This window comes from Dryobates pubescens, chromosome 5, assembly GCF_014839835.1.
Source record: "Dryobates pubescens isolate bDryPub1 chromosome 5, bDryPub1.pri, whole genome shotgun sequence".
Classification (NCBI taxonomy): domain Eukaryota; kingdom Metazoa; phylum Chordata; class Aves; order Piciformes; family Picidae; genus Dryobates; species Dryobates pubescens.
In genome coordinates this window covers 29,225,983-29,253,819 of record NC_071616.1, presented here as the reverse complement: position 1 = coordinate 29,253,819, position 27,837 = coordinate 29,225,983, and the positions used below count along the sequence as shown (strand labels likewise).

Below are 27,837 nucleotides of genomic sequence, written 5' to 3'. Positions count from 1 at the left end.
ATTATTTTCTTCAATTAGCCTACCCCATGAAACAGCTCTGACCTGGATCCTTTGTATGGGCTGATGAATGTTCTCCCAGCTTAATGACTGCCCATAACATTTCTGTTCTCTCAACAAATCGCTCATCACTGTCAGCTTTCTCCCTGTCCAGGAGTTTGTTTATCTGACAATCAGATTTGTGATGAAGCATCTCTAAAAAACATTATTCTGCTAATTTTTGACACTCATTAATTGGAAGATGAAGCAGGCACCAGCTCTCCACTTTGAGCTCCCCGACAGTACAAGAATGTTCCTGTTACACAAAAAGCAGATTATTTGATTCAGCAGCACTCAATCTTCTCACAGCCTTTGAAGGAAGCTTTCAGCTCCAGTAGATGTGCTTCATTTGTAAGAAATGGAAGTTTTTACCCTTTTCATCAAGGTATGTTTTGTAACCACAGCAAGCTGAAAACAATTCTTCTGCCTTTTCCCACAGCAGGTTTTGTCACAAGGGGGAAAAAGCAACAGCAGTTGCCAAGGAGCTGCCCAGGTAATCCCAAATGGGCAGCAGCAGCAGCCACAGGAGACACCCACTCAAATACAGGTAGATTTTACCTGAAAAACTTGAGGTTTTATTCTTCCCTAGTTACCTCAGGGGCCTATTAGATGCTTCAGTTGATGTTATTCTTTGTAATGGTAAGAGAAAAATAACTGTTTACAGAACACCTGGTGAGCTTCCACTCCCAGCATCTATTTAATTTGTGTATCATCTTCTATTAATGATAGCTGTGTGGAGGTGCATGGCCACAGTCTCCAAGCACACAGAAATCCCTTCTGCCCCTTATGCTCCGTGTGAGAGGTGAGTGAAAACCAGCAAGTTTCCCTCCAGCACAGGTTTCAATTCATGACTGAAAACACTGTTTCCCAAAAAGGCAATTTTAGAAAACTCATTTGAGAAGATCCCCAGGACCAGGTGTCACTCAGCACACTTCTGAGTCTCCTTCAGCTGCAGAAGCTGTAGAGGCTGGTGTCTCTGAAGAAGTGGGTCTTGCAGCACACCGATGCTGCATGGCCTTATGTGGTGGCAGCTGCTGTGGAAGCATTTAGACTGCTCACATCGTCAGTGACAAAGACTCTGGAGTCAAAACCACGTGGTGAGGCTGTTAGAGAAGACTAGAAAAACAGTGGGTTTTTTTTAGTCTGCTGCTCACAGAACAGTTTGTTCATTCAAAATATGCTGCAGGGAGTGAGTCCCCTCTGAAGAGGCACCAGAGAAGGCATGTGACATTGTCCTTATCAGCACATCTCTTGCTGTCTAGTTTGAGCCTGACAAGACTCATTGCTCTATAAATCATGCTCGTTGTCACTAATTCCATTTCCAGCCCTGTAATTGCTAAGTATCGCTTGATCCACATATTTACTTGTTCCACAGTTACTACCAGGTGAACAACCATTAGTTAGCCAAATGCTGTTTACCTGATCTTTGGACTGCAACCTTGCAAATTCCTCAACAATGTTTGCAATTAAAGAATGTGAGTTAAAAAAATACTCAACCTCAATAATAGAATGAAAAAACTTACAGCTGCTTGAGGGCTCTCAGTGTGCTCTGGCTTAGGCAGCTGCAGCTCCCTTGTTTGCTAATGGAAGACAAGGGCCAGGATTGCAAACACATTGCCTCTGACACAGGAGAAAGGCTTTGCCATAGAAGCAGGTGTTTTGTGGCAGAAGCCATACCTGCCAGAAGCAAAGCATTCAGGGAAGGGTAGGATCAACTATCCTTAACGTTTTCTAGATGCCTCAGTCAGTGTTATTCTTTGTAACAGTAAGAGAGGATCTGAAAAATAACTGTTCACAGAACACCTGGAGAGCTTCCATTCCCAGCATTGCCATCCACTGAGCAAATCACACTGTACCCTGGTCAGTGGCGCCTCAGGATGCCCTGCTACTGCAGCCCATCTTTGAATTTCCTGGGGGAACCCAGAGACCACATTCAGCACTGCTCACCTAAATGATGCCACAGGGCTAACTGGTGCAGGTAGCTGCTCCAGCTGGGATGATCATCCCTGCCAAGCAGAGATAACAGACCAGCAGCCTTGGCACCTCCTTTTTCTTTCCCAGCTTTCAAAGAATCTTCAAAGAAGTGTTGTCTCCAGCTCCTCACCTTTTCTAAGCAACCATGCTAATACGAAGCAGCACTACCGTGTGAGTAGAGAGTCCCATTGCTCTTCCTGCAGGCAAACAGGATGCTTTGGGTCATCTGCCTGCAAACTCCCTGGGCCAATGCTATGCTGGGGGGCACTTGGGCTCCTCAGCACTCACCAGCCATTGCAAACAGGCTCCCAAGGCACATGTGCTTCAGTTCATCACTTCAGGGCTCACTCTCCCTCAAGCAACTAATTAGCAATTTTGCAGCAGCAAAACTGCACTGCAGCATAAGCCAGGTTTAGATGGTGATCCCTTTAAAAAGGAAGGATCTCTGTCAGAACAGCTTTCTTAAATCCTGAGATACATGCTGCTACTTGCACTAAATTGTTTTTTTCTGTGTATTAGCCATTTAATACCATTAGCACAGTTTGCTTGGAAGCGGTTATCTGTGTAGTTTCACCAAAAAGTGGGTTCGATTAATTAAAAAAGGAGGACGGATGGGATTGCTGTGAGGATTTGAATGTAAATGCACTAGCAGATGCTTCCTGATCCTCCCAGCAGAGTACATCACTTTTAATAAACTCAGAACAGATGGCTGACTGTGGTGTCAAAGATGATATATATCAAAGTGCTCTGTGCTCTCCTCCCAGTCAACTCTGTCCTCAAGCCTCAGAATCCAGAGGGCTGAATCCTCACCTGCAGCCCTCCGGCAAAGCTCCCTCCAGCTCAGGGTTGCTGTGCTTACTCATTGCAGCTGAAGAGCCCTCCCAGGGGTGTGCAGGCTTTCTGCCTCATGAGTTCTGTGGAAATGCAATAGAATGCTTGCTGGAATACAGAGCTTGTAGTCAGATTACTTAGGCTGTACAAGAAATGGCGAGAGATAAAGTACAGGTAGTGAAAAATTTAGATGTTTCTCTTCTTTCTCCTCTATGGGAGCTGAGTATTGCTGATTTCAAGGAAGAAAAGCTCCTCTTAGTTCAAAAAGGTGTTGGCTTGAGCCAAGCCTGCAGGACTGAAATGACCTCTGCCTGAAATGTTTGATGTACCAAAATTGCCACAAAACCTGTTTGTCTTTGCACATCCCCTGACCAAAAGATAGGGTGAGGAATCCATTTAAAACAAGGAAAATTTAGAACATGAGTAATCAATGCTTTCTTGGTTATTTTTCATTCCTAGGTCCACAGCCCTCTCTGAAGACATGCTGTAACATGTGGCTTTTGACTGAATAAACTGAGGTACAGAGCTGTTAAATGTGTAGCAATGGCCATGTGGGAAGGAGACAGCAAAGCTGAGCATAGAAATTAGGCCCCCAGGCTTCTATCACAGGCTGAAATATTTCCTCAGTTTAGGCATTTTAATTACCTGACTCATTGCCAGCTTGCTTAGTGCTGGTTTGATCCAAACGATGCAGTGAGTCACCTGACTCCTTCACACCTATTTGACACCCAGTCCTGCTGTCTCATCGCCTGGGTGCTGGCAGGAACTGTAGGAGCTACTGCCTGGCAGCTGAACAGCGGCAGAGTCTGTGTGACTGCAAGAGAGGAAAAAATGATCTGGAGGATTCACTAGGAAATAGAAGGCAGCTTTCTAGCAGTGGGGAGCTAAGTAGGTCTTTGCTTGAACTGTTGCTAGGAAGAGAGAGTATTTATGTTGAGAGATTGTGCATCTCAGGTGTTGCTAGCAGCTGTTTCAAAGGCCATAGAGGAAATTAGGTTAACAGACTGACTTTGAAGTATCTTTATCATCGGCAGCTCAAGCAATGCAACCAGAGGTAAATCAAACTTCTCATTATTCACCTGATGAGCCTGGGAGGAGTAAGCAAAGCAGCTGACATAGCTGAGACAAGAGTTCTGCTTACTTTTCATCACTGTCGCCATTGCCCTGTTTTGTGGTAGTTTTATTTTACCCCTGAGGGTCTGACTTCCCTAATTAGCTTATTTTTTGTTACATAGGAGTGATGCATAAAGATTTCCTTTTCTCATCTCTGGCTAAATAGAGGATAACAGCTTCATTAAAAAATTGAATGCTGTTCCAATCCAACAGCAATGGATTGTCCCTAGGGAGCTTTCTTTAACCACAGAATACAGGCAGCTGCTCTAATTGTGTTGTGCTTGAGGCCTGATGCAAGGGCAACTGGGGCTGCTGCTTTTCCTGATAGCATCTTTGGAGCAGAGCAGGAGAGAGTTCTGCAGTTGGGTCCCTGATTACAGTGTGGATTTCCAATGGGGCCTTCTGCTTACCTGCCTCCTTCAATTAATGAAGCTGCTCTCAGAATACAGAAAATTAATTTCTTTGCCTAAGTCAAGGAATAAATCCCAGAAGTTTGATGATTACCAGCACTCAGATTTAAGATTTCAAAGTAAAATAAAATGAAATAATAAAATAAAACATAAAAATAAAATAAAACAAAAGATATCTGGAGTTCTTGTGATACCTAGAATTGTGTCAGCAGAGGTGGGGAGGTCAGAGCTGAGCACTCCTTATGGCTTTTGTACAGTGTGTATCTGCTATTTATAAAGGGTTAACAATTCATCAATAGATGCAGTATGTATGTTAAAACCATGAGTAGCCTGTGATCCAGATGGATAGAAACATAGAGATGGTCTTCAGTGCAGTTCTAAATAGAGCTGATCAAAATATGGAAAAGAGTTTCTGCAAAATATTTCAATGAACCAAAGCTGGGTTTGGCTCAAAGAGTTTGAAATATGAGTTCTTACTTTTTTATTTCATTTTAAGGATGAGAGAAATGGCCTCAGGTTGCATTAGATGAGATTTAGATTGGGTATTAAGGAAAAATTCTTCACTGAAAGGCTTACCAAACACTGGAACAGGCTGCCCAGGGAACTGGTTAAGTCATCATCCCTGGAGATATTCAAAAGACAAGTAGATGTGACACTTATTGGACATGGTTTAGTGATGGACTTGCCAGTATTAGTTTTACACTTGGACTCAGGTCTTTGCCAATCTAAATGATTCTATGACTCTATGCTTTGGTGAGCCCTGATGCCTGATAATCCCTTTCAAAGTAAAAGTAGGTCTTCCACTTTGATCCACCTCTGAAGTACTGCTCTGGGGTTTTGGAAACAAATTATTTTGGCTTTCCAATATAAATAATTGTGATTCTAGTACCTATATCTGCAAGGAGTTTGCTTCTGTACTGTTCAAATTCAAGCTCCCATCAACGTGACTTTGTGAAGATCAAGGCCTGAAGCTCCCTCCCCAAAAGCCTTTCAAGGAAAGAAGGGGCAGGTCATGCTGCCAAATCCCATAGGCAGGCTATCTGGTGCTTGCATCCTCCCACAGAAGAGTATAGGGAACCTGGAATAAGGATCTAAATAGATGTTTTGCAACCATTGGCAAGAATTGGGTCAAGTAATCTGCTCACAAATGGGGAATTATCTGGTTTAATAAGCAGTGGCTGACATGGCCAGCATTTCCCCATCAAGTGACCAGGAAAAGTGACCCTTCTCAGCCACCATGAGGTGCAGCTTCAGTAATTAGGAGCCTTCTCTTGCTCAGGATTTGGGCAAACAGGAGACTTTCTTCAGTGTTTCACTCTCCATTCCATTTTTATATTATCACAGGTTTAGGTCTACAAACAGCTCCAGCTGAGCAAAGTAAACCTGACCAGTCCTTAGTGGCTCTGAATTGATATTCAGATGGAATGAAATACTGAGTCTGCTGTTAGACATGCAGAATTCAAACAAACTTCCCATCTTTGCTGATGAATGACATTGATATGTCTCTTTCTCTTTTTTCTTTCTTTCTTTTTTTTTTTTTTTAAAGATTTTATTTGAACAGCAGTTGTTCCCCCTGTAGCTGATATCCTCACTGTTACCTTAGTCCTCACCTGAGTACACTGAAATGATACCCTTGCCTCTGTGAAATGCATCCCAAACTCAGGGAAGGAAGCCAGATTTTTGACTCTACTAAAAACTCACTAAGGGTGAGATTCTTTCTATTGACCTGAGTATGTTTGGGTTAATGGACACTTTGTTTAGAAACACAAGTAACAGATTTGCTCCTTATACTTCCAGTTTCTCACTACGCAAATCTATGTCAAGCAAAACAACTGCAATGTTCTGCTCAGTACAGAAACTCACGTACTCACTGCAGCTTTAAATACAAAGTGAATGTAATGCCCATTTATCTTCTCTGCCTGGAGGAAGCCCTTCCATTTCTGTTCCCCTGGGGTTACACATGACAGCAATTGTCTATTACATGGCATGAAACACGTACAAGGATTTCACCTTGTTCGTGGTTATTTAGCTGCCTCCATAAAACAAAAGGCTGTTGAGCCAGCAGACGTTGTTTCAAAGCAGAAAGCGTGATTTGTCCTGAAACATTCCCACAGCAGTTAGCAGCAGAGGCTGAGTCTGAACTCTGCTGAGTACAGAGAGATCTCTGCAAGGTCGGGGTAGAAGCCCAAACCCTTCCCCCGCCCCCTCCAAGCAAATAGAGGGGCAGAGAGCTTCCCCAGGATCCCCCAGCTTTTCTTTGGGGTCATCTTGCAAGGCAGAGGGACCTGTCTGGTCTGTTTTGTCTGCAGAGTATGTGAGGTGGGCTCAGCAGAGGCACTGCTGCATTTGAAGGTGCCTTGTGCCACTGTCCTCTGCTCTGTGGAGGGTAATTTCTGATCCCCAAGGACAGGCACTGCAGCCCCTGCTCCCCTGGGAAGAAAAAGCATTTTCCAGGAAGGAAACTTGAGTTCCTGCAGTGTGAGGAAGAGCACAGTAACAGTAATTTAAGATTCTGCGGCTGTTCCATCAGCTCTGTGCTGATGTTTTCTTGCAATTTGATATTTGAAAGGCTACCCCCTCCTGTTCTGTGCTTAATACAGAAGGGAAAGGTTTGCTCTCCCTGTAAAGAGAACATTCATTAACTGGCATTAGCATGCAATTTGGTGTTTGAAAACTGCCTTATCAACAGAACATCTGAGGTAAGGGCCATCTGCACTGCAAATGCTCCTAGCAGCTCTGCTCAGGCTGTGCAGAGAATAGCTTGATCCAAACCAGGGAGAATGGACTGAGGCAAGGGAGCAAGAGGCCAGCTGAAAACTGTGAAGCTACAGTGGCAATCTTTTTCCTGGCCTCATCCAGGCTGAGTCAGGTTGCCTGATAGATGTTGAGACCACTCTCTACTACTGACTTACATCCTCCCACAATGTCTTAAGTGAGGGTATAAATAGATCTTGCAGGATAAAGACTCCTGAAACATCTGTGTACAGTCATTGCTAAAATGAAAACCGGGTATTTCAGGTACCCTCAGAAATTTTCTGTGACACTAAACGAAGATTAGAAAAGTCCTAGTGAGAATGGAATACACCTGGATCTCTTTGCTGTGATTAGGTAATTAGGCTGTGGGACTCACTAGCTACTAGACTGGTTTAAAGGAGCCATGTTAGAAACTCACTTTCCCTTAGAAAGGAGAGAAGTAAGGATGAAATTTAAATATCCTAGGCAAAGGATAAGAACTTCTGCTTTCCCCAGTTTTTAGCATCAGGGTAAGGGACAATTTAAAAACAACATGAAATGCTTTTTGCCATGTTTAAGTGAGCACTGTTTTGCTTAATGCCAAAGTCCTCAGGATAAGGTACCAAGTTTGAGGAGAGACTGTTCAGAGGGACAAGCAAGCTAGCTGCTTCTAATTAGCACAAAAGCATTGTGGAGCACTGTCAAACATCAAAACTGATGCCTGTTTTTTGGGATGCTTGGAGGCTGGGATTCAGCCTGGCAGAAGGGGAGGCAGAGGACCTGTCCCTACCCCAGCCTTTGCCTCTTGAGGATCTCTAGATGGATTCTGGCTCCTTGCTTCAACCCAGAATGGCAGTTGTCTCCTTATGCTCCATGTCTAGAGGTAAGTGGTTTCAGTGATGTGTTATTTCCACTGTTTCAAGACTAATACTCTTGGGGACTAGCAGTGCCCTGGAGGTCCTCAAGTCTTGGTTTTTTTGGTGGCTGGTGCTCTTGGGGTCGGAATGGTATAGGGAGCAGGTGCTCAGATCTGCACTCTTTTCCTCCATTCTTCTTGACAGCAGCAGGGAAGCAGGCTGTGTACAGTCTTCTTTTCATCTCTTCAAGTGCATTATTTTCAATGTGGGCAACGGAGATCAAAGAAAGCATCCAGAACAGAAAGTGCTTATGTGTCTGTCTCCAAGCCCCTGCCGTTAGAAAAATTGTCCTTTTAATCATAACTGTTTCTTAATTGGGAATTTTGTCACTCTATCTCCATGAATTGGGAAAGTTAGTACAAGTGCATCTAACTTACATCTCAAAAAAGACTTCTCATGCTCACAATATTGGATCAGTATATGACCTCTGTCTATATGCACATTCCAGGAGACCCAGGTGCCCCTGTGCCTCGTTTGGTGTTCACTGAACAACTGGCCTGGAATGGATGAACAGTTTGGGACATTTCAGGAATGAAGGAGCAGGTGTTTAAAGGCAGTTGATGAGGAATATGATTAATCTCTACCAAATACACCAGGCAGTAATTTCATATACGGAATTTGGGATGCTGCTGATGTTGACTGAAGGTCTGTGTGTTATCTATGAGCTCCTGACAATGTGGAGGTAGTCTGGTGAGCTTAGAGACCCTCAGAAGATAAATACTGGTCCAAAGACCTGAGCCATTTTTTTTTTAACTCTCATGAACCCTGTTAGTGCCTGCAAGACAGTGACTCTGACTTTGGAGGCAACACTGTCAATGATGTTCTCATTAACTTGTTTTAAACCATTCTAAAACTTAGAGTATTGTCTTACTAAATATGAACTTTAGTATGACACAGACTTTGTTGTCACAAATCAAACGAAACCATAGCCATGGGCACAATCAGTAATTTCCTGAGGAGGCAGTTCAAGATCACTCTTTCTTAGAAACTCCATCTCCACAGCTTTTCTTACTGTTTCAGTGGGACTCACAGGAATCAGTGAGGGGTTTCTGTAAATGCTAGGTAAACTGACCAAGGCCTTGGGAGGGGTATGACATTTTCCAGATTTACATTTAAATAACATTTAGAAAAAAGTTACACTGAGATCCAAGCCATTTGTAAGGGTGCCCAGATGGTATTCTACACTACAGAGAATGCACTCCATCTACCCTGGTGAGAGCTGTGCAAGCCAGGAAAGGATGAAAGTGATTAGGCAGAGCAGTAGCTACTGTTAGGATTTGGCAAAATGTAAAGTAAAGCTTTGAAAAGGAAAAATCAATTAATTTCAGGTTGGTGCAAACACAGTCTATACTGAAAAATCAAAGCAAGTCAACATCATTTACCTCTGACCTGAAAAAAAGAATAGAGAGGATTGCCTTTTAACAGCGTAGATGGATATTCACAGCAGCAGTCTGAGCTTTGAAGCTCACTTCTATTTGCAGGCAGACAAGCAAGGCTTGTACAAGGCTTGAACTGAGAGATGAGTGTGATTGACTAATGTAAGAATAAGAAAAGGTGTGATATGGGGGGGTGTGTGTGTACTAGACTTCAATACTAATTTGGCAGGGAGCATCAAGAAGGTAACTGTTGCCAAGTTTTTCTTAATGGTCTTTTTTGGTTAGGGTGGGGGTAATTACTGTGCCTTGGCTTCAAGCCTTTTTGTTATCCTCATGAAAACAGCACTTTTTCTGTGCCTTAGCTCCCAGATCTGTAAAATCACAGCAGTCTGAAATGCAGTGTCAGTGCTTCCAAGCACAGGAGAGGGGTGAATTAACCTGGTTTCAGCCAAGAAATTAGAGAAAAAAAGCTCTCAAAGTCACTCAGAGCCAAACCCCAGATCCATTTGGTTTATTTCACAAATCCTGAAATAAAACAAGCAAACAAAACCAACATCTGACTCTTTCTCATGATTTGAACCCAGCTGGCAGTCAAACACCATGCACCTGCTCACTCACCCTCCCCTCACCCTGTGGGATGGGGGGAGAGAATTGGAGAAGTAATGGTAAGAAGACTGGTAGGTTGAGATAAAAATAGTTTAATAATTTAAATAAAATAGAAATAATAGTGATGATAATGGAATGTACAAGAATGTACAAATAAGTGATGCACAATGTAATTGCTCACCACCCAATCACCAATTACCAGCCCATTCCTGCCTACTGATTCCAGCTTCTGGGGCACCTACAACAACTGGAAACATAGGCATATTATCAGTATTCTTGTCACACCAAATCCCATCCTGAATCCAAAACACAGCACTATTCTGCCTGCTAAAACCCAAAAACTAGCTCTATCCCAGCTGAAACCAGGACACTCTCCTGTGGTGTTTGAGAATAGCAGTTAAGCCACATGATCTCTTGAACAAATGACCTTATGCATAGGAAGATGTTCATACATCAGTATGGCTTTCAGGCTGGCTGCCTTTTCTGCACAGCTGTATGGGTATGGGTAATGCAACAGTGCTGGGTGTCACCTTCCATCCATCCAAACATTGCCCTCTTCTCATGTCACTTTGCAGGCTGGGAAGGCAGCTATCCTTTCCCCATCAAAATGACATCCCTTTGTCCACCTGCACATGTTATGCTGATGACCATCAGCAAGTAATGGCATATGGCTCTCCACATTCTCACCACACTGCATGTGCTATAAATTGGGTGGCTATAAGGAAAAATGGAATTGCTCTCCACAGGCATAAATGTGTTTATTATAAGACTGGAGCTGGTCAGAAATGTCCATCACTTTATAATCCACTAAAGATCTACTCCTGTTGTCCATATACTAAAACATAAACCTCTTCAGAGACTCACAAGATTGCTTTTCCCTTGAAGTCTGATTATGAATTGCCTTTCTCTGTGGCAAAATACCTTCCACTTTTTCATTTGATCACTTGCTTTTTGATGTAAATCTTTCCCTTACATGCTTTACTTTGACAGTTCCTAATATAGCTGTGTCTAATGAGAAAAAAATCCGACAGCAGAAGTACTGATTGCTGGATTAACAGTTTCATATCTGTTTTCCTAGCACAGGAAACAGAAAAATTCATCACCTATCACAGGGTACTACAGTGGGGAAGTGCATGCCAAACCTGAAAAACATTTTGTTTCTCCTTTGCAATGGATTTAATGGCTGCAAGACCACAGCTTAGGAGAAAAAAAAAAAAATGAGAGAGAGAAAAATATAGTAATGAGCATTATATAGCCTGTTACATTTCTCAAAAAGAAGCCTCAGGTCTGAAAAAGGCTTCATGTAAGACGCTGGATTAGAACTGAGATAATTTATTGCCCTAATAAGATCAACATTTATATGTAAAGATAAATAAATATTGACTGGGCAAACATAGCCTGATAAGCAGATCAATCTGCTTCTCTCTGAGGAATACAAAGGAATTAACAAACTCAATAATGCTCCATATTTCAGACTCGGAGACTAAAATGCTCAGGTGTATCCTAAAGGAGTAAAAGGCCGTTGTATATGAACCTCTTCCCTCATCCTGGCATAAAAAAATCAACAACACATATACATTAAAAAAAAAAAAAATGCAGCTATCTTTTGGTTTTGGAGGATGTAGTTTCCTTGTGCAACAAAAACTTTCATGGGTGTTCATTTCATGGCCTTATAAACATTTAACCATCAATCAATGTCATCCACAAAGTACTCAGAGGATCAATTTATGCCCAGCTTTTCTCCGCTAATAAATAGAAAATGCAGCGGATAAGGGGAGCTTTGATTTGATATGAGTGGGCTTTTACAATCCAAATGTGTCTATTGAAGTATGCATTTAAATGAGAGAGGTATTAAAGGACATTTGGGAGCACATTTCCATATGCATATGGAAAGCAAAGGTGGAAACCTATAGTTTCCACTAATATAAAAGTTCTCATGATCTTAGAACAAAAGTGTTCTGTCTAGATCCTTGGGTGCAGGATGCCCCAGTCAACAAGTAAGGTAGGATGGGGAAGAAGAAAAGTGCATTGTTTCTTAATCTGGTTTTCTAGTAGACTTCCCTGGATTTTTTGCCCTCTGAAATTGCTTGAGGGTTAGCATGGAACAGCAGAGATGCTGTTCCTGAAGAAGCATTGCCCTGAAGAAGCATTGGAGTCTCTTTCAAAAGGGAATCCATCTGGCTGACCTGATAGATGCTTCCTCCAATGAACAGAGAGGTATTTTTTCAAGACTGTGGAAATGCTGTGAGTGAGAGAACAGCACAGTTTGTCACTTCCCCTCTCACCCTTGCCAATGGAAACTAGTGACCAGGTAATCTTGGTTACTTCAATTTAGGAGTGCTTAGAAGTGAAGATGCAGACTGACACTCTAGCCTGTTATGAAAGATCAAACAAAGGATGACAAGCTATTAAAATTTGCTTGCAGAGTCACTATAGCTGATCTGAGCTGCTAGTGCTGGGTGAGGCACTGGCCAAGTGATGTACTGGAAATACCTTCCTGCGCTTGCTGAGTGTGAGAACATGGAGCAACTGGAGTTTGACACCTTGCTGCTGGTACTCTTTGCCGGGGTAGCCGTGGGGATCCTAGTCTGTGACCACTCCTCCAATCCTCGGCAAGTTGTGGAGGCTGACGGGAAGGCTGTGTGCGAGGGGAGGAGCGGGGAGAGGAGGAGGAGGCTTCCTCCTGACGCCATTTCCGAAGGGCTGAGATATATAAATGAGCCGGTTGCTGCAGTGCCCCATCCGCGATCTTCAGCCAGGGTGCTAGCATAGGCACGCACCGGTGCTGGTCTCCCCCTGCACTTCTGCTGCCCACCCCCCTCCCCCGCCCCGTCGGGAACAGACTCTCCCTCTGCCCCTTTCTCCCTCCCTTCATCCCTCCAGCACCATGAGCCTCCCAGGACTGCTCGCCGTCCTGCTCCTGGCCGTACCGGGTAAGTGGGTCTGGGGTCTGTGTGCCCCCACTCCCGGGACCCCCAACTGGACGGGCAGCGCTGCCCCTCTCCAGTTCCGTTCCCGCCGTGGCTTCTTCAGCACCGCGGACAGAGATCGTCCCGACGGCTTCCGCACCGCGGACAGCGGCTGCCGCAAGGTCACTGCTCGAGGGCCGCGACGGGCCCTGCCTGCCTGGGCCACAGGGCATTGCCGACGTGTGGGCCTTCCCTTCCCTTCCCTTCCCTTCCCTTCCCTTCCCTTCCCTTCCCTTCCCTTCCCTTCCCTTCCCTTCCCTTCCCTTCCCTTCCCTTCCCTTCCCTTCCCTTCCCTTCCCTTCCCTTCCCTTCCCTTCCCTTCCCTTCCCTTCCCTTCCCTTCCCTTCCCTTCCCTTCCCTTCCCTTCCCTTCCCTTCCCTTCCCTTCCCTTCCCTTCCCTTCCCTTCCCTTCCCTTCCCTTCCCTTCCCTTCCCTTCCCTTCCCTTCCCTTCCCTTCCCTTCCCCTCTCTTTTTCTCTCACAGAGGAGGTGAATAACAAGCTCTCTCTTTTTTCCTTCCCTTCACTTTACAGCCATCTCCCTTCCTGTGACAAATGACATGAATAAGGGCGACACCAAGGTAAGGATGGGCCTGTATTGGAAACAGTGTGGGGAGATGAGGGACGTGAGGTTTAACTTCCATGTAGCTATTTGGGTTTTAGCTGCTTCTGCTGAAATAGCCTGTAGGAAGTGCCAGGGATTTGCATGAGATCCCTGCAGCAGGATGTCTCCCAAATCCTTTCCTATCAGGATTTACCCTTGTGCATCCACTTCTGGGCACCTGGTTGGGAGGCAAATGCTTCAGCATGTACCACCGGGAGCAAACAAGCTTGTCTAGGGAATGGCAAGATTTGGGATGGAGGCTGAGCATAACTCTCCCTAGTCCTCCTATTTTCAGCTTTTCAAAGTGCCCAACAGGAGGTGACTCAGGGGAGAGTAGGGGGAGATGTGATTCAGGAACAGGCACTGCTGGGACTCTGTGGTTGGAGGAGTGCACACATCTGTGTTTGAATGTGTGTGGCGTGTTATTTAAACATGCATGTTCCTGACAAATAGGCAACTGGCTCCTCTCAGATTGCTAATCCATCTTTAGTTACTGCTCAGCCTGTCTGGATGGCTACGAGCAGTGCAGGACTTGGATGACCTCTCCAGCCTTCTTTTATAGGCTTCTGTGCATACATCTGTGCCACACTTGACATTCATAGCTGCACTTCTCAAGTGTGTGCACTCCCAGTGGGCTTTTGGCACCTAAATGTTTGAATAAAGTGTGCTTGTCTGTGTTGATCTGTGACAAATCACCCACTTTCTGATATGGTGATACCTGTAGTCTTTCAAATTAGCTGCCCAAATTAAGACTTGGGCAGACATTAATGTCCAGAAAGGAAACTCCAGCCCTTTCCCCTTTGTTTCTTGAACTACCTTGTGTCCTGAAATCTTCTAGTCACATGTTTTTCCCCAGGTGGCAGTAGGGGAGGGCACATTCATGTCAGTTTCAGCCATAGGCTTCATGGTAGTGTCTCTGCTCTTTACCTACAGGGCAAGTGCCATGAGAAATGCCTCCCTATCTCCTGTCAGATGTGCCTGGGCAAGGAGGGCTGTTGCTTTGTTAAGACTTTTAGCCTGCTTAGCCCTTGCTGGGGCTGAGCCATGAGCTGCAAGCCACTGGGTGCTTGCATCAGGCTTTCTGCTGCTGAGAAAAGGGGACTCAGGGGAGGGAGTTGCCCCTTCAGCTGGCCAAGCCAGAGTGGGATGCTTATTGGGCATCTGATGAGACAATCCATTAATTTCCCAGTTTTCCTTGTGAGATCTATTGCCCTATTATTCTGTGTGTAGAACATGGAAGCATGGTGCAACTCCATGGAAACACTTCCACCAAGAGTTCTCTCCCAAGTGTATTCCCTCCCTGGGTGCTACACCAATACAGGTTCTAGCTGAGAGTAGAATCAGATCACACCTTTCTTCTTTTGAATTTTCTGCATCTGGAAGAAGCTATTAGGGCTTTTCAGCCTTCACCATATTCTGAGAACAGAATTTCAGCGGAGGAAGTCCCTTCTCATGGGACAGATCCAGGCAGGGATAGCATCCCTTGTGTATAGCAGTGGGCACTGCAGCTCTTCCTACACACTGTTTTGTGCAGCCAGCATTTGTAGGTGGCTTAAGACTGTGTAATGGAGGCCTCATCCTACTTTTCTTACACCAAGGACTTTCCATAGGGATCTGAACACAACTAAAACATTTACAATACCTCTGGTGTTTGCCCACTCTTGTGCTTAAACAACTCTATTTCCCACTTGCAGCCATGCATTTCAGAAGGGCCTAAGCATAGCTGATCTCAAATGTGGCGAAGTTTGTCCTTGTAAGGACATGATCCTTTGGAGATTTCTGTGTAGGCACAGCCTCAGCTGCTCAGAAGGATCTAGTTACATGCTTACAGTTAGAGGATAGCTACGGTGAAACTCCAGTCTGAGTTTCTGCACCGGATTAATTACATTCATTTGGAAAGGATCTCCTCCATTTCCTGATGCAGGCTGTTATCTCATGACATTGTGAAGCCTCCCTCTGCAAGACTTGCTCTTACAAAAAGTCAAGGAAAGTGTTGTGGAGTGACTGTATTCTTCAATTCATTATGTTACAAAGTTCCTCCACAGAGCTGGCCATATTTCTGTGGTGACCGATGTGTTTCATTGTGTCCAGACAAAGACCTAAAATCAGCTTAGAAGTCTTCCAAAAGCCTGTGCAGAGCATTTCATTAGTCCATATTCTTACTCCTCATGCTGAGAAAGTCCTTATTTCTGAAGCTGCATCGCATATTGCTGCAATATGGGGCTCCAGAGGTTAGGAAATGAGGGAGTGATATAGAATCTGGGGTTAATTCTATTTAATGGTAGTATGGTAGTATGAAGTCATTTGGAGTAATCTAAATCTATATGAATGGATTGCTTGTGGTATAGCAGAGTGATACCAGGGAAGTGTCTTTGCTTTCTTTTTGTTGGATTTTTAATCCAGCAGGCAATCCTCTCCACCTTTGTAAGTAGTAATAAGAATTCAGCATTTTATGGCTGTGATCTGCACAAGTAGAATTCTGTCCTTACACAGGGTGAAAGTTTGCCCATCCCAGCTGGTCAGTGAGTGTATCCAATTGCTTGAATGAGCAACATTGTAGGTGGTTGGAAATTGCTGACTTGAGTTTAATTTCTGCTGCAGCTGCAGTGCTCTGCTCTCCTGAGAATGGCACCTTGTGGTGCCTAAGGACTCTCAGGGCTGCCTGCAGAAATTGTCAGGAGAAAGAGGTTCAGTGGGTGAATCTTTTGGCCCTAAGGCTTACTTGTGTTCTCTTTTTTTCAGTTTAGCCTCTATTTTTTTCCACAGGTATTTGTGAGCCTCACGTACTTTTTAGGGTGCTTTATAAATAATCATCCTTATGAACCAGGCAGCCTGATTCCTGCATTACTAACCAGCATCAGACTGTGGTGAATGCTGCTTACTCTCATGTGTGACCATTTGGCTCTACCATGACTACCTAGGAAGGCTCCTGCTGGTGTATCTCAGTGTGGCAAAGATGTTTTCACCCCTCCTAGAGGTGCTACCTTACCTTTGCACCTGTGGCTTTTGTTGCCCTACCACACATACAGCACTGATTGATCTCTGTGGGATAAGTGGTGCTGCAGCTGTATGAGTGAAGTGCTAGGCCTGCAGTCTCAGCACAGGTGACAAACAAGAAAAAGAATACTTCTCACTTCATGCTGAAGAAAACGGCTGCTGGGAAGAGCAAGCCCAGAGCTGATCCTGTTTGGGAAGCTGCCTCAGGCAGCTGCAAATGCTTCCAAGAAAACTGTGGGAACTTGCTTGCTTTCCTATGACCTGCCTCTGTGTACAGCTCTTCCAGTCAATAACAGATAGTTTGAACTCTCAAGCACAAGGTCAAACACCTCTCAAGAGTGTTTTGTCCTTCTCTAGTCCTTGAGAGCAGTTTTTGTCACTCATGTTTGACAGTGCAATTTGTCTCACGGCACCCTCAATGCCTGGCTGCAGTCTAGCTATGACATCCTTGTCAGAGCTTGAGCAAATTACTTGCAAGATTTCAAGATCACCTATTGAAGAGCTATGACCACTTAGTGCTCTCTACAACCTCCCTCTGAGCCCTTTTATGAGATGTAAGTTGAGATATACTGACTTAAAAGAGGGTGAGTTTGAGCTTTCTGTGTCTAAATCCAGATTCTCTTTAATTTTCTGATATACCCAGCCTCTGGGATGGGTTGGAGTCATGAGATCCTCAACTGAAGTATACATGATTTTGAAGATGCTCTTTCCATTGGTATGTGTGATTCGTTCAATTCTCAGTTTCAGAAGGTACCTTCTGTTCCCAAGTTAGGTAAAAAAGGAACTGAACATTCAGTTCTGGCTCAGCCAGAAAAGCAAGAGGATCTGTGCCATCATCTGCTGCATTTTAGCCTTAGTGGCAAATAGATTTAGGTAAAAAAGACAAAAACCGAGTGCTTTAATTTGTATTTTTGTTTCTTTCTAGGTGATGAAGTGCATCGTAGAGGTCATCTCAGATACTTTATCGAAGCCAAACCCCCTCCCGATCAGCGAGGAATGCCTAGAAACACTCAGAGGAGGTATAGGCTCAGACTTAATGCTGGGTATCAGCAAGAAAAGATGTAGCTATCAGGGACTGGTTCTGCCCTGAAATATCCCCTAACATCTGCCAAGGGGTCCCTGACACACTCACCTTTCTCACAGTCACCCCGCTGGGCTGCACCAGGCTCCAGAAGAGGGATGGGGCTGCTGCTCAGCCCAGCCTTATGCTTGCACCATGCCTGGTTTTCATGAGACCTTCGTGTCAGCTTAACCACATAGTTAAGAGATGTGGCAGCAAATCAGGACAAGGGAAAGAAAAGAGTAAAGAGGGAGGTGGCATTTGGAGTTCTTTTTTGTTTCCTGGGGGCAGAGGGAGGTTGACTTTGATAACGTTCTGTACTACATCTCCCCTCTTGCAGATGAACGAATCATTTCTATCCTTCGCCACCAAAATTTGTTGAAGGAACTTCAGGAAATTGCTGCTCAAGGTACAGTGTCATGGCATTGTTATTTAGGAATTGAAACTACAGTTATTTGGGAAGAGAGGTTTCATCTGTTTTAACTCCTTTCACAGGTGTTTGGATTGATTTGGGGTTTTTTTGTTAGTTTATTGGTTTTGTGGTGGGTTTGTTTGTTTGTGGGTTGTTTTGTTTTGTTGTATTTTACACCAATTTGACATCATATAATGTGCCCTAGGAACATATAGTTTTAGGATTTCCAATAGAGACACGGGGAGTAGGGCAGGAATTTTGCTTATAATAACTCCAGTGTGCACCTGATTATTTAAATGGTGGTCAGTGTAACTTGGTAGTGGTGCAGAGTACAGACATTTTGGGGTAGGGGAACTCTGAATGGAAACAGTGTGATTTAATTCAATAAATAAAGACCAGCTCCCAAACTAGAGTGAAAGGCAAGAAAACCTTCACTGTGTAGCTGGAGTCTAGCACTAAACACAGGTGTGGCAGAAGGGACACCTCACTGAGCTTCAAGTGGGACTTGCACCTAAAATACCCCAGTGAAAACGTCCTTGAGCTAATGGGGATTTTTCTGTTGCCTTCCTCAGGTTGAATGCAAGTTCCTTTGGTTTGGAGAGTTGCAGGCTGCACACTGTGGGTCAGTGTGGGAGCAGCAGCAGCAGCTGCTGTGCAAAGGAGTGTGCAGGCAAGGAAAGGGCTTTCTCAGGTGCCTAGGTCTACGGAGTTGATGTACAGGTCCCAGGCAAGGCTACTTCAAAGACAGTACAGGTTCCTCTGTCCAAGTGGTCCAGTTGAGGCTCAACAGCATTCAACCCAGGTTACAAGGACAACTCTTCTCCTTCCCTCCTCCTCTATGGGGTAACCCAGCTGGCAGCCCTCCCTTGCCAGGGCATCCTTGTGCCCTGCTTGAGGGTGGCACAGATGCCAAGGATGGCTGGAAGATAGTGCCACCAAGCTGCTTTAAGAGAAGGGAGGCCACAGAGACAATAAGGAGAAGGGAGAAGGAAAATTCAGGAGTCAAGATTGGGAGCGAGCCTTATGCATCTCCTAAACCCGTAGTCTGGTCACTGCTCAGCTGCCACTAGTAGAGGGGCCAGCCACTCAGTGGCCTCAGACAGGCTTTCTAGATTCTCTGACAGTACAGAAAAGAAAGAAACCTAGGCTTCTTCAGTGCACAGGGGTGCTGCTGCCCAGGCACACAATGGCTGTGAGGGGACTGTTCAGCTATCAAGAGGCTGTCCCACATATCATGGAGTCCACATGAAGGCACTTGTTTCACAAAGGTGCATCTTGCTCGGCTCTCTCCTTTGCTTGATCCCATCACACCATTTTGTCCCAGAGTAACATGAACACTGATTTACAGATCACAGTGACAGGAGGTGGGAAAGCCAGGAAAGTCATGTAGCCCAAGGGCAAAGTTTCTTCTCTGTGCTGGCTGGACCTGATCCTTCTCAGGATGACTAGCCCACATCATCCAGCTCTGCCCAATGTAAGGCTCAAGAGGACTGGGCTGGCAGTATTGGCTCTTGACTTTGTATTAAGGTGTAGAAGTAGGGTGTGAGCAGGGTTAGATAAGGCTTGCTTCATTTGCAGATTCTGTTGGGATAGGGCTGCCTGGGGAGTGCTGGCTGCCAGGATAGCTATGCTCTGACTTCCAGCTTGTGCTGCCACCTGACACATTTCCCCAGAGTGTCACTTCTGTTGAGCTGGCTCCATAATCCCAGGAGCTAATGGGTTGGGCCTTGGAGTGGGAATGAATGCTGCTTCTTCCTCCCAGTGCCCTGGGGAGAGTGGCCCCCACAAGCAGCCTGGAGAGCACAGGGGCAATCAGTGCTCACCTCAGTGGAGGTATATGGGCAGTGTTTGGCAGAAGACATTTTTTCTTCCTCAATACTTTAATGCTTAAGTCTTTTGTTGTCCTCAGTGTGCTGCAGTTCAGCCTCTCTTATTCCCTAGCTCTCAATCAACATTAGTTTTCCTAGAAAGCTTGCTTTTCTGCTTGTTTAGAGACCTTTTTCTTTCTTACAGATAATGGTGGGGGTTTTTATGGAGGCTTTGTTGCTGCAGTTGATTTACATATCCTGCAGCTGCCCTTTGGCAGATTTGTCCATTTTAGAAGATACATATGCAATTACAAAGGGCACAGATCTGTTTTCCTTCCCCTACTTTCTGAACCACATGTGGGGCTGTTGCCTTTCCCTACTTTTTGTTACTTGATGCAGGTGCCAGTGAAAGAACTCAGCAGCAGAAGAAAAGCAGTGGCTTTGAAGATGAACTTTCTGAAGTCCTTGAAAATCAGAATGACAAGAACAAGCAGAGAGGTCAGTGTCAGCTTTCCCCCTGGCAAATCCAGGTCTGGCTGTAAACAGGGATGTTCTTTCTAACAGCCTTGGGTATGCCCATCTGTTTCTTATTTAGGCATCTTCTTTGATGCTGCCGCTGACAGATGAGCAACTTGATGTTTACCTGGTTCTTATTTACCAGCTTAACTAATGTGTAGTTTCTGAGCTATAGTAACTGCTAATGGTTGAGTTACCAAACTGATACTGACCTTTTCTATCTTGCTGCCAACACCACCACTCGATCCTACTGCTTGAAATGAGTCCTAGCCAGGGAAATCTCATATTAAAGATTCCTGCTGCCCTTGTTTCCAGTACCCAAGATACTGAGATTATGGGTCTCTGAATGGAAAATTGGACTTGAGATACACACGGTGCCCACAGCCACACAGAACAGCTGCATCTTGGAAAGCCTGGGATTTCCCTTTGTCACTGTGTTTAGATGGCCTGGCTAAAGACAGGCAGTGTAGCCCTTTCTCACTTGAGGAAGAGATGATGGCAGTGTAGAGTGAGCTGATTCCTTGTGCAGCAGGAGCACCCCTACAGAGGGTCTCAAGTAAGCTCTGGACTGCATGGCTGAACCATGTCAGCGCAGTGATTCTACAAAATTGGCCAAAGCTGCCCAAAGCAATGAGAAGTAACAGCCCCAGGGCTGCTTCTGCAGCCAGCAAGGTCAAAAGCCAAGGGGAACAAAGGATGATTAGCCCTCCTTACAGGGCAGACCTGAACCTCATGCTGCAAGAGCGTGGAGACTGCATGAGGATGAAGCATAGTACATTGGGCTGTCCAGGCCCAGAGGCAGCCCAGTGATGCTAGTGCAGTGTCACTGGTGGTCACCAGCCCCACGGGTGTGACCATCTCTCTCTATCCCCTCACCCCACTGCACTCCTCTGCCCTGCCTAGGGGTACACTTGCCTTTTCATACCCATCTGGCCTTTCCCACCTCTCTTTAGCCTCTCATCTCTTCTTTTGCAAAGTGATTTCTATGGCTAGTTCTGTTAAGAGACCAGCCTCTGCAAAGAGCAGCCCACAAGAAGCTCCTGCTGATGCTTTGCAGAAGCAGAGCTGCCCCTAGCCCACCCTGGTTTACCTGCAAACAGTACTGGCTGCCTCTTCAACATGGTGAGAGAAATCTGGGTATGATATTAGTACAGCATCTAGAGCAGGAAAGATGTGAAAGTGCCATATTACATTCCTAAATAATTTCATTTTACATGTGATTTGGCTTCATGTGGGCCAAATCTGTTGCTGGCATCTCAAGTGATGGTGATGGGGACAGTGCCACGGCAGAGCACTTCAATATATGTTTAACTTCAGCCTTGTGAGTCTCTCAGGGAGAGCAGGCACCGGTGAGAGCACCAGCTTGCTGGAGTGCAAGCGTATGTTGAAGTTCTTGGAGAAAGAATCCATTGGCTGGTTAAACAGATTGCTGAGAGGGACTGAAGCTCCAAAAGAAATGCATGGGCTTCATGAAATTAACTGTCAGGAGTGGTGTTGGTTCTTGCTTCTCCCTCTGCAGATGTGGCAGGGGAGCGCTCTGAAGAGGAGCAGCCCATGGGTTCCCTGACTGAGCTGGCAGCACAGAAAAACCTGAATGAAGATTCAAGAGAGGAGGGAAAAAACACCCTGGAGGGGATGGAGCCCAGGCTACGGAATGCAGACCCTGGTGAGGAGGAGACTCATGAGGAAACAGAGAGCAATGAAATCAGGGACACAGAGAATGCCCATCAAGATGAAGGTTTGGACAGCCACATCAGCAAAGGCTTCAATGAGGATCATCAGCAGCAAGAGGATGAAGACGAGCACCCCAGACACCCCAAGGACAGCTCAGAGCTTGGTGACAAGGGAGAGCAGTCATCCAGGAAGGGCCAGGAGCAGAGCATGCAGGCTGCAGGCGAGCGTGTGGAGCGCGAGGATGGTGGGGGAGAAGATGCTGCAGAGGAGGACCCGACTGAAGCAGAGAGGTCACTCGGTTTGGCTGAGGAGGACGAGGAGAATGAGGAGATGCAGGGAGATGACAGTATGTATCGCGAACAACTGCACTGGTGCTTACCTGGGGTGACCTGAGAGTACTGAGGCAGACAGATATAAGAGGCTTTAAAGCCCAAAAGTTCAGGAAGTGCCTGCCAGGTTTACAGTGATACTCCCACTGACAGCACCCACACCTCCCTGCAAGCACCCAGCATGTGCGCCAACATGCAGCAGGTAACACAGGCCTGGCAGATGCTTTGCTGCCTACTGCTCAGTTAGTATAGCACCTCAGGACAGTCAGGTGCTTTTTCTTGAACTTCCAGCAGTATTTTTTGACAGTTGTCTCTAGGCTTTGTTACTGATATGGTGACATGAGAGTGTTTCCAGAACAAGGGAACAAGGGCCTGAGTCAGAAAGCCCACCTGAAGGTTCAGTTCAAAGGTGGAGTGTAATCAGGGTAACACTTGTGCTTGCTGTTGTGCTTAATGCTCTTTCAGATAATGATGGTGCTCTGGGATTCGGCAAAGATGGGCAGAGCTCAGAGGAGGAGGAGGAAGAGGAAGAGGAGGAAGAGCAGCCCCAGGCACTGAGAGGAAGAAGGCATCGCCTGGAGGATGAGGAGATGCAGGGGGAAGAGGACACCTTCCAGTCCAGGGATGCCAAAAGTGAAGAGATGGAGGAGGAGACCTCCAGGGAGTGGGAAGACTCCAAGAGATGGAACAAAATGGATGAGCTGGCCAAGCAGCTGACATCAAAGAAGCGCATGGAGGAAAACGATAGTGAGGAAGACCCAGACAGGTCCATGAAAAAGGCATTTAGGTCCCACAAGTATGACTTCAGTAGTCCAGAGGAAGATGTGAGAAGGTCATGGAAGCATCACTCAAAGGAAGACAGCAGTGAAGGAGGCTTCCCACTTGCTCCCATGCCCGAAGAAAAGAAGGATGAGGAAGGCAGTGCCAACAGGAGAACAGAGGTTGGTGTACCTGGGTTTAACAAAACCCCTCCCCGGTTATGACTTGGGAATACAAACTGTGCTTGGGGATGGGTGTGGTACCTTGTTGTTATGCTATTTCTCTGTGACAGTAAGGAGATTCTTGGTGAGCTTTTAGTCATTCAGGTATTAGTGAGAGTAGCACCTGGCTGTGAGTTTAATTAGTATCTTTATTCCAGTGACTAGTGCTAAAACATGCCCTGACCCAGAGAGTCTGGGCTGGACATGTTGACTAGAACTGTATTTGGAGCCTAGGTGTGTCTTGTGTCCCAAAACACCTGCAAGTCAAAGGGAATGCTTTTGCTGGATCACAGATGGAATGAGTAGTGTCAGACTTACACAGGTAAACCAGGGCTGATGCTGTGGTGAGGCATTGGAGTGGAAATGGTTGACGGATATGGGAATACATCTGAGCCAGAATTCCAAAGACAGAAATTCTTTCCTGGTACTTTGCATGATGGTAGCTCAGCACCACCCCAGCAACCAGGTGGTGTAGTTTCAAGTTTGTGACAGCCCCAGACACAGATGTTTATTTGTGACAGTGCAGGGGCTGGATAATAGGGCTGGGCATGGGCTCTGCATGTGCTTGCTCTGGAACAAGTCATGATCAAGTGCCTGCAAACAGTGGGGCAGCAGGTGAGTGAAGCCATTTTGCTGCACCTCTCTTGCCTCCAAAAGTACCCCTCTTGCCTTAGTTAGACACCAAAACATTGCTCAAAGACTGTACATCAGCATTGCCAGTCATGTTAGTTCAAGGCAAAGCCAAACAGCTCAGCTCCAAGAAGGGATGTAGCAGGTACCTGCCAAGGAGGTGGGCATGTGCCAAGGAGGTGGGCACCTGCCCCATCTGCCTCCTCACCACCATCTGCTCACATCCCTGGTCTCTCCCTCAGGAAAGCTGTTCCCTGTCCACCCCTGCCAGCAGCTCTAGGGTGCACCTTGCCTGCAAGATGGTAGATTCAGTCTCTGAACAAAGGCTGGGTGGCTGAGGCTGCAAGACTGCTATGTTTACAGTTGCAACAGGATCTTTTGAGTTTGTTTCTTTAAAATCAGAGTGAGAAGGCATGAGGCTAGGCATCTAGCAGTGAGGAAAGGGGAGGCGCAGGCTCTAGCTGTCTTGTCCCATCTCCTCACTTCCTGGGAACACAGCTGTGCAGCTTGGCCACTGAGGCCAGCGTGGGCACAGCGAGGGACTTGGAGTGCTGTCCTCTCCACTTGCCACGGTCCAGCTTGCGGGGCTGGGCAGGAGCAAGCCAGGGCACATGGGAACAGTGTGAGGCAGTGGTTTGGGTCAGATCTGTCCTCTCTTTGGGTGCTGCAGAGGATCTCAGCACAGTGCTATTTTCTCACTTTCAGGGGTCCCAGTTGCAGTCAAAACACTGCTCCAGCAAGGTGAGCCTCAGCTGGCTGCTCCCTGACCTGCTTCAAGCAAAACACACTAGAACAGTCACTTAGGCTTAGTTTGGCTCCCCTGGGCACTGGCAGGCACCCTGAGCCATAGGTATACAGCTATGGCCAGAGCTTTCCCAAGGGCTGAGCCAAGGGCCCTGTGGAGGGGCAGGGTGCCTTTTTTTCCCTCCTCAGGAAAATAGCTCAGGGGGAAAAAAGTGACCTTTTTTTGACATATTTGTTTTTTCACAGTAGCCACATGCAGTGCGGGTCAGGGGCTCAGGGTCAGCCTGTGCTGTGCAGCTGCTGCAGGCAGCACCAAGGCTCTGTTTCCTCGATGCAGGAGAGGGGCTGTCTCCTCAGCTCTGCTGACAAGAAAAGACAATTTTAGCACCAACAGCCCTACGTTTGCTCTTGCAGAACTTACTGCTGCACTGGGCAAGCACATTATCTGCAGCAAACCCCAGGTGAGAGCAGCTGTGAGGGACAGGCAGGACTGGGGCTGGCAGTGAAGCAAGGCCAGTTTTGTATGGCTGGAGTTCAGAAAAAGCCACACAGTTACTAATTTGAGTACCCATGTTAAGTAAAACAGCTTCAGGTGTTGGCGTTGATACAAAAGAGCCATTACAGAAAGGCTACCAAGTGACAGATGGAGCCTTTAAGCTGATGGTTTCTTCAGTCACTTTTTTCCCAAACAGAAAATTCTCTCCCAGTACTGAAGGTACATGCAGACATCCAGTGGTGTGGGAAGAGAGGATACCACTGCCCCCTCCACGAGTACGGTACAGGCTGCAATTGGCAGGCACCTGTCCCAGTTTGACACCACTCCTTCAGCACAAAGGCCCAGTGCTGTTTGGCAGTGCCTGCCTTGGCCCCAACTCCCCTGCAGCCATCTCCCTTCAGCCTCATGCTCTGGAGGGAGACAGGATGTCCCCTTCGCCAGCTGCAGCAATCTAGCGTTAGGACAGGACTAAGTGTTGCACAGAGACAGCTCTCTAGAGGGGCAAGTGCAGGAGTGGGCTGATGGGATGGGGCAAGATGTGGCTATGTTTGTGCCATTTCAGGCAACTAACCCCAGGCAAGGCTTCCTGCAGCTCTAGGGGGCAAGGGCTGCTCACCTGTGGCCATTGACACGTGTCCTGGGTTTTTGTTGCAGGACCAGGAGCTGGAGAGCCTGGCTGCCATCGAGGCGGAGCTGGAGCGCGTTGCCCACAAGCTGCATGAGCTGAGGCGAGGCTGAGGGCCCCAGCCTGCTCCACGCAGGTGAAAGCCACTGCTGCCACCCGTCTCCCTCCCCAATGCATTTTTGTTTCCTGATTTTAAAACAACTAAGCTGGAGCAGAAGCATTGTGCCTAGGAAACTGACCTTGCTAGTGCCCAGGCCTGCCTCCCTTGCCATAGTGCTGCGCTCATCACTGCTTCTTCACCTCACGCTCCCCTGTCCACACGGATGCCCACCCACTCAGCTGGGCACTGGTGGGCACGAAGAGCACCTACGTGTTTATTTTCTGTCTGGGTGGGGGGTCTCCCTCTTTTTTCTTTTTTCTTATTTTTTTCAAATATAAGACAGCTTTCTAGAAAGTTCTCCTTCCACTGGTAGGTTCACTGGGTAAAAAAACTGCAATAACTCATTATCTTTTGATTAAAAGCTGAGAACTCTGACTGTAATATATTCTATATAAAAAAATTATCTAAGGAAAAATAAAACTGCAGTGGGTTCCTTCCTTTGGTTTGGCAGCTTTAGTTTCGGTCATCAGCACACTGCAGGGCTTGTAGAGTCCTGTCAGAAAGGAGGGGGAAGGGAGGTCACCCCACAGCACAGACACATTGTGATGGTGTTTCCCTCCTTACCCAAGCTCCAACACTGCTGCCCACCAAGGCAGTAACAAATAGGCTAGCGATGAGGAAAACCGGTAGTCTTGTGTTCACCAGAGGTAAAGGCTGGGCCTTGGGGGACACCCTTCCTGTGCATTGTCCCACTGGATCCGTGGGGGCCGGCCAGCACAGCTCTCACTAATATGCAGAAACTCTCACAGCCTTTGGGCTCAGGCCATATGCCAGCTGGGGGCTGCCTGGGCTGGAGGAGTGTGCCCCAAAAGTCTCTGAACACCAATCATAGTATTTTAGGCTTTCTATGTGTATTGGCAGGAAAAGACCATTGCACTGTCAGGGCTGTATCCCATCCCCTAGTTTGAAGCTCAGCTCTGTTGTCTCCCATCACCTTCCCTCCACAGAACAGCTGAGATGTTCTGTGAACAGCTGCCAGGCTTTGAACTTGACAAATCCCTTTATTCTAAGAACATCAGTGCTGTTGGCCCACAGAGTGAATCGCACTGGAGATGGGTGTGCTGGTCCCTTAGGTGCAGGAGGTGCTGGACCACAGAACCATAGAATCGTCTGGACCAGAGGGAACCTCCAAAGGTCTAGTCCAACTTCCCCACAGTCAGAAGGGACATCCTGAAATAGACTAGGTTGCCCAGGGCCAGCAGGATGTCCAGAGCCATCCTCCACCCACCAGGTGAACCCAGTCCTAGGCAACCACACAGTGGAGGAAGGAGACAGCAAGGCCCAGGCATGGCCTGAAAGCTGCCCCAGAACAGAGTGCAAGCTGGGACAAGTCACTAGGTGAGAGTGCGAGTCCCAGAGTGAGGTGCAAGTATCCAAACCCCAGCCTGAGGAGGTTGCACTCAACCTCAGGAAAACACACTAAAGAACAGAAGTGAAACCAAAGCTACTGCACAGACAGAAGCAGTTATTAGGGAGTTAATCCAGCTGTAAAAATCAGTTTAGATACTGATGTTTATTTAAATTGTAATGCAAATATTGTATTTAGTCTCCCCTTTTTTTGTGTGTGGCAGAGTCTCTGCCAGTAGCATCACTCATACAATCCTCTGCAAACTCAGGTCACAACAAATTCACAGAAACCCTCAGCCACCCACCCCACCCCTGCCAAAACAAAACAGCAAAAGGAAAAAAAACACACATCAAAAGAACACCACCAAACCCAAACAACCCACCACAGAAACAGGTCCACCTCCAAAGGAGTTCTTCCACCAAGGATGGTGGCAGCAGACAGAACTTGTCTATTACTGCTCCAAAATCAGCAAGAGGAAAAATGTTATTGAT

General features: G+C 46.4%; 1 protein-coding gene across 1 annotated transcript; it reads left to right on the top strand.

The window, feature by feature from the left end:
* The first annotated feature begins 12,823 nt into the window (after window positions 1-12,823).
* Window positions 12,824-26,435, top strand: CHGA (chromogranin A). The gene is made up of 8 exons (XM_009907292.2): window positions 12,824-12,929; window positions 13,498-13,544; window positions 17,490-17,583; window positions 17,965-18,033; window positions 20,244-20,342; window positions 21,880-22,380; window positions 22,829-23,304; window positions 25,868-26,435. The coding sequence occupies exons 1-8, from the start codon at window positions 12,884-12,886 to the stop codon at window positions 25,949-25,951; spliced, it is 1,416 nt and encodes a 471-aa protein (XP_009905594.2). The 5' UTR covers window positions 12,824-12,883; the 3' UTR covers window positions 25,952-26,435.
* Window positions 26,436-27,837: the final 1,402 nt, after the last annotated feature.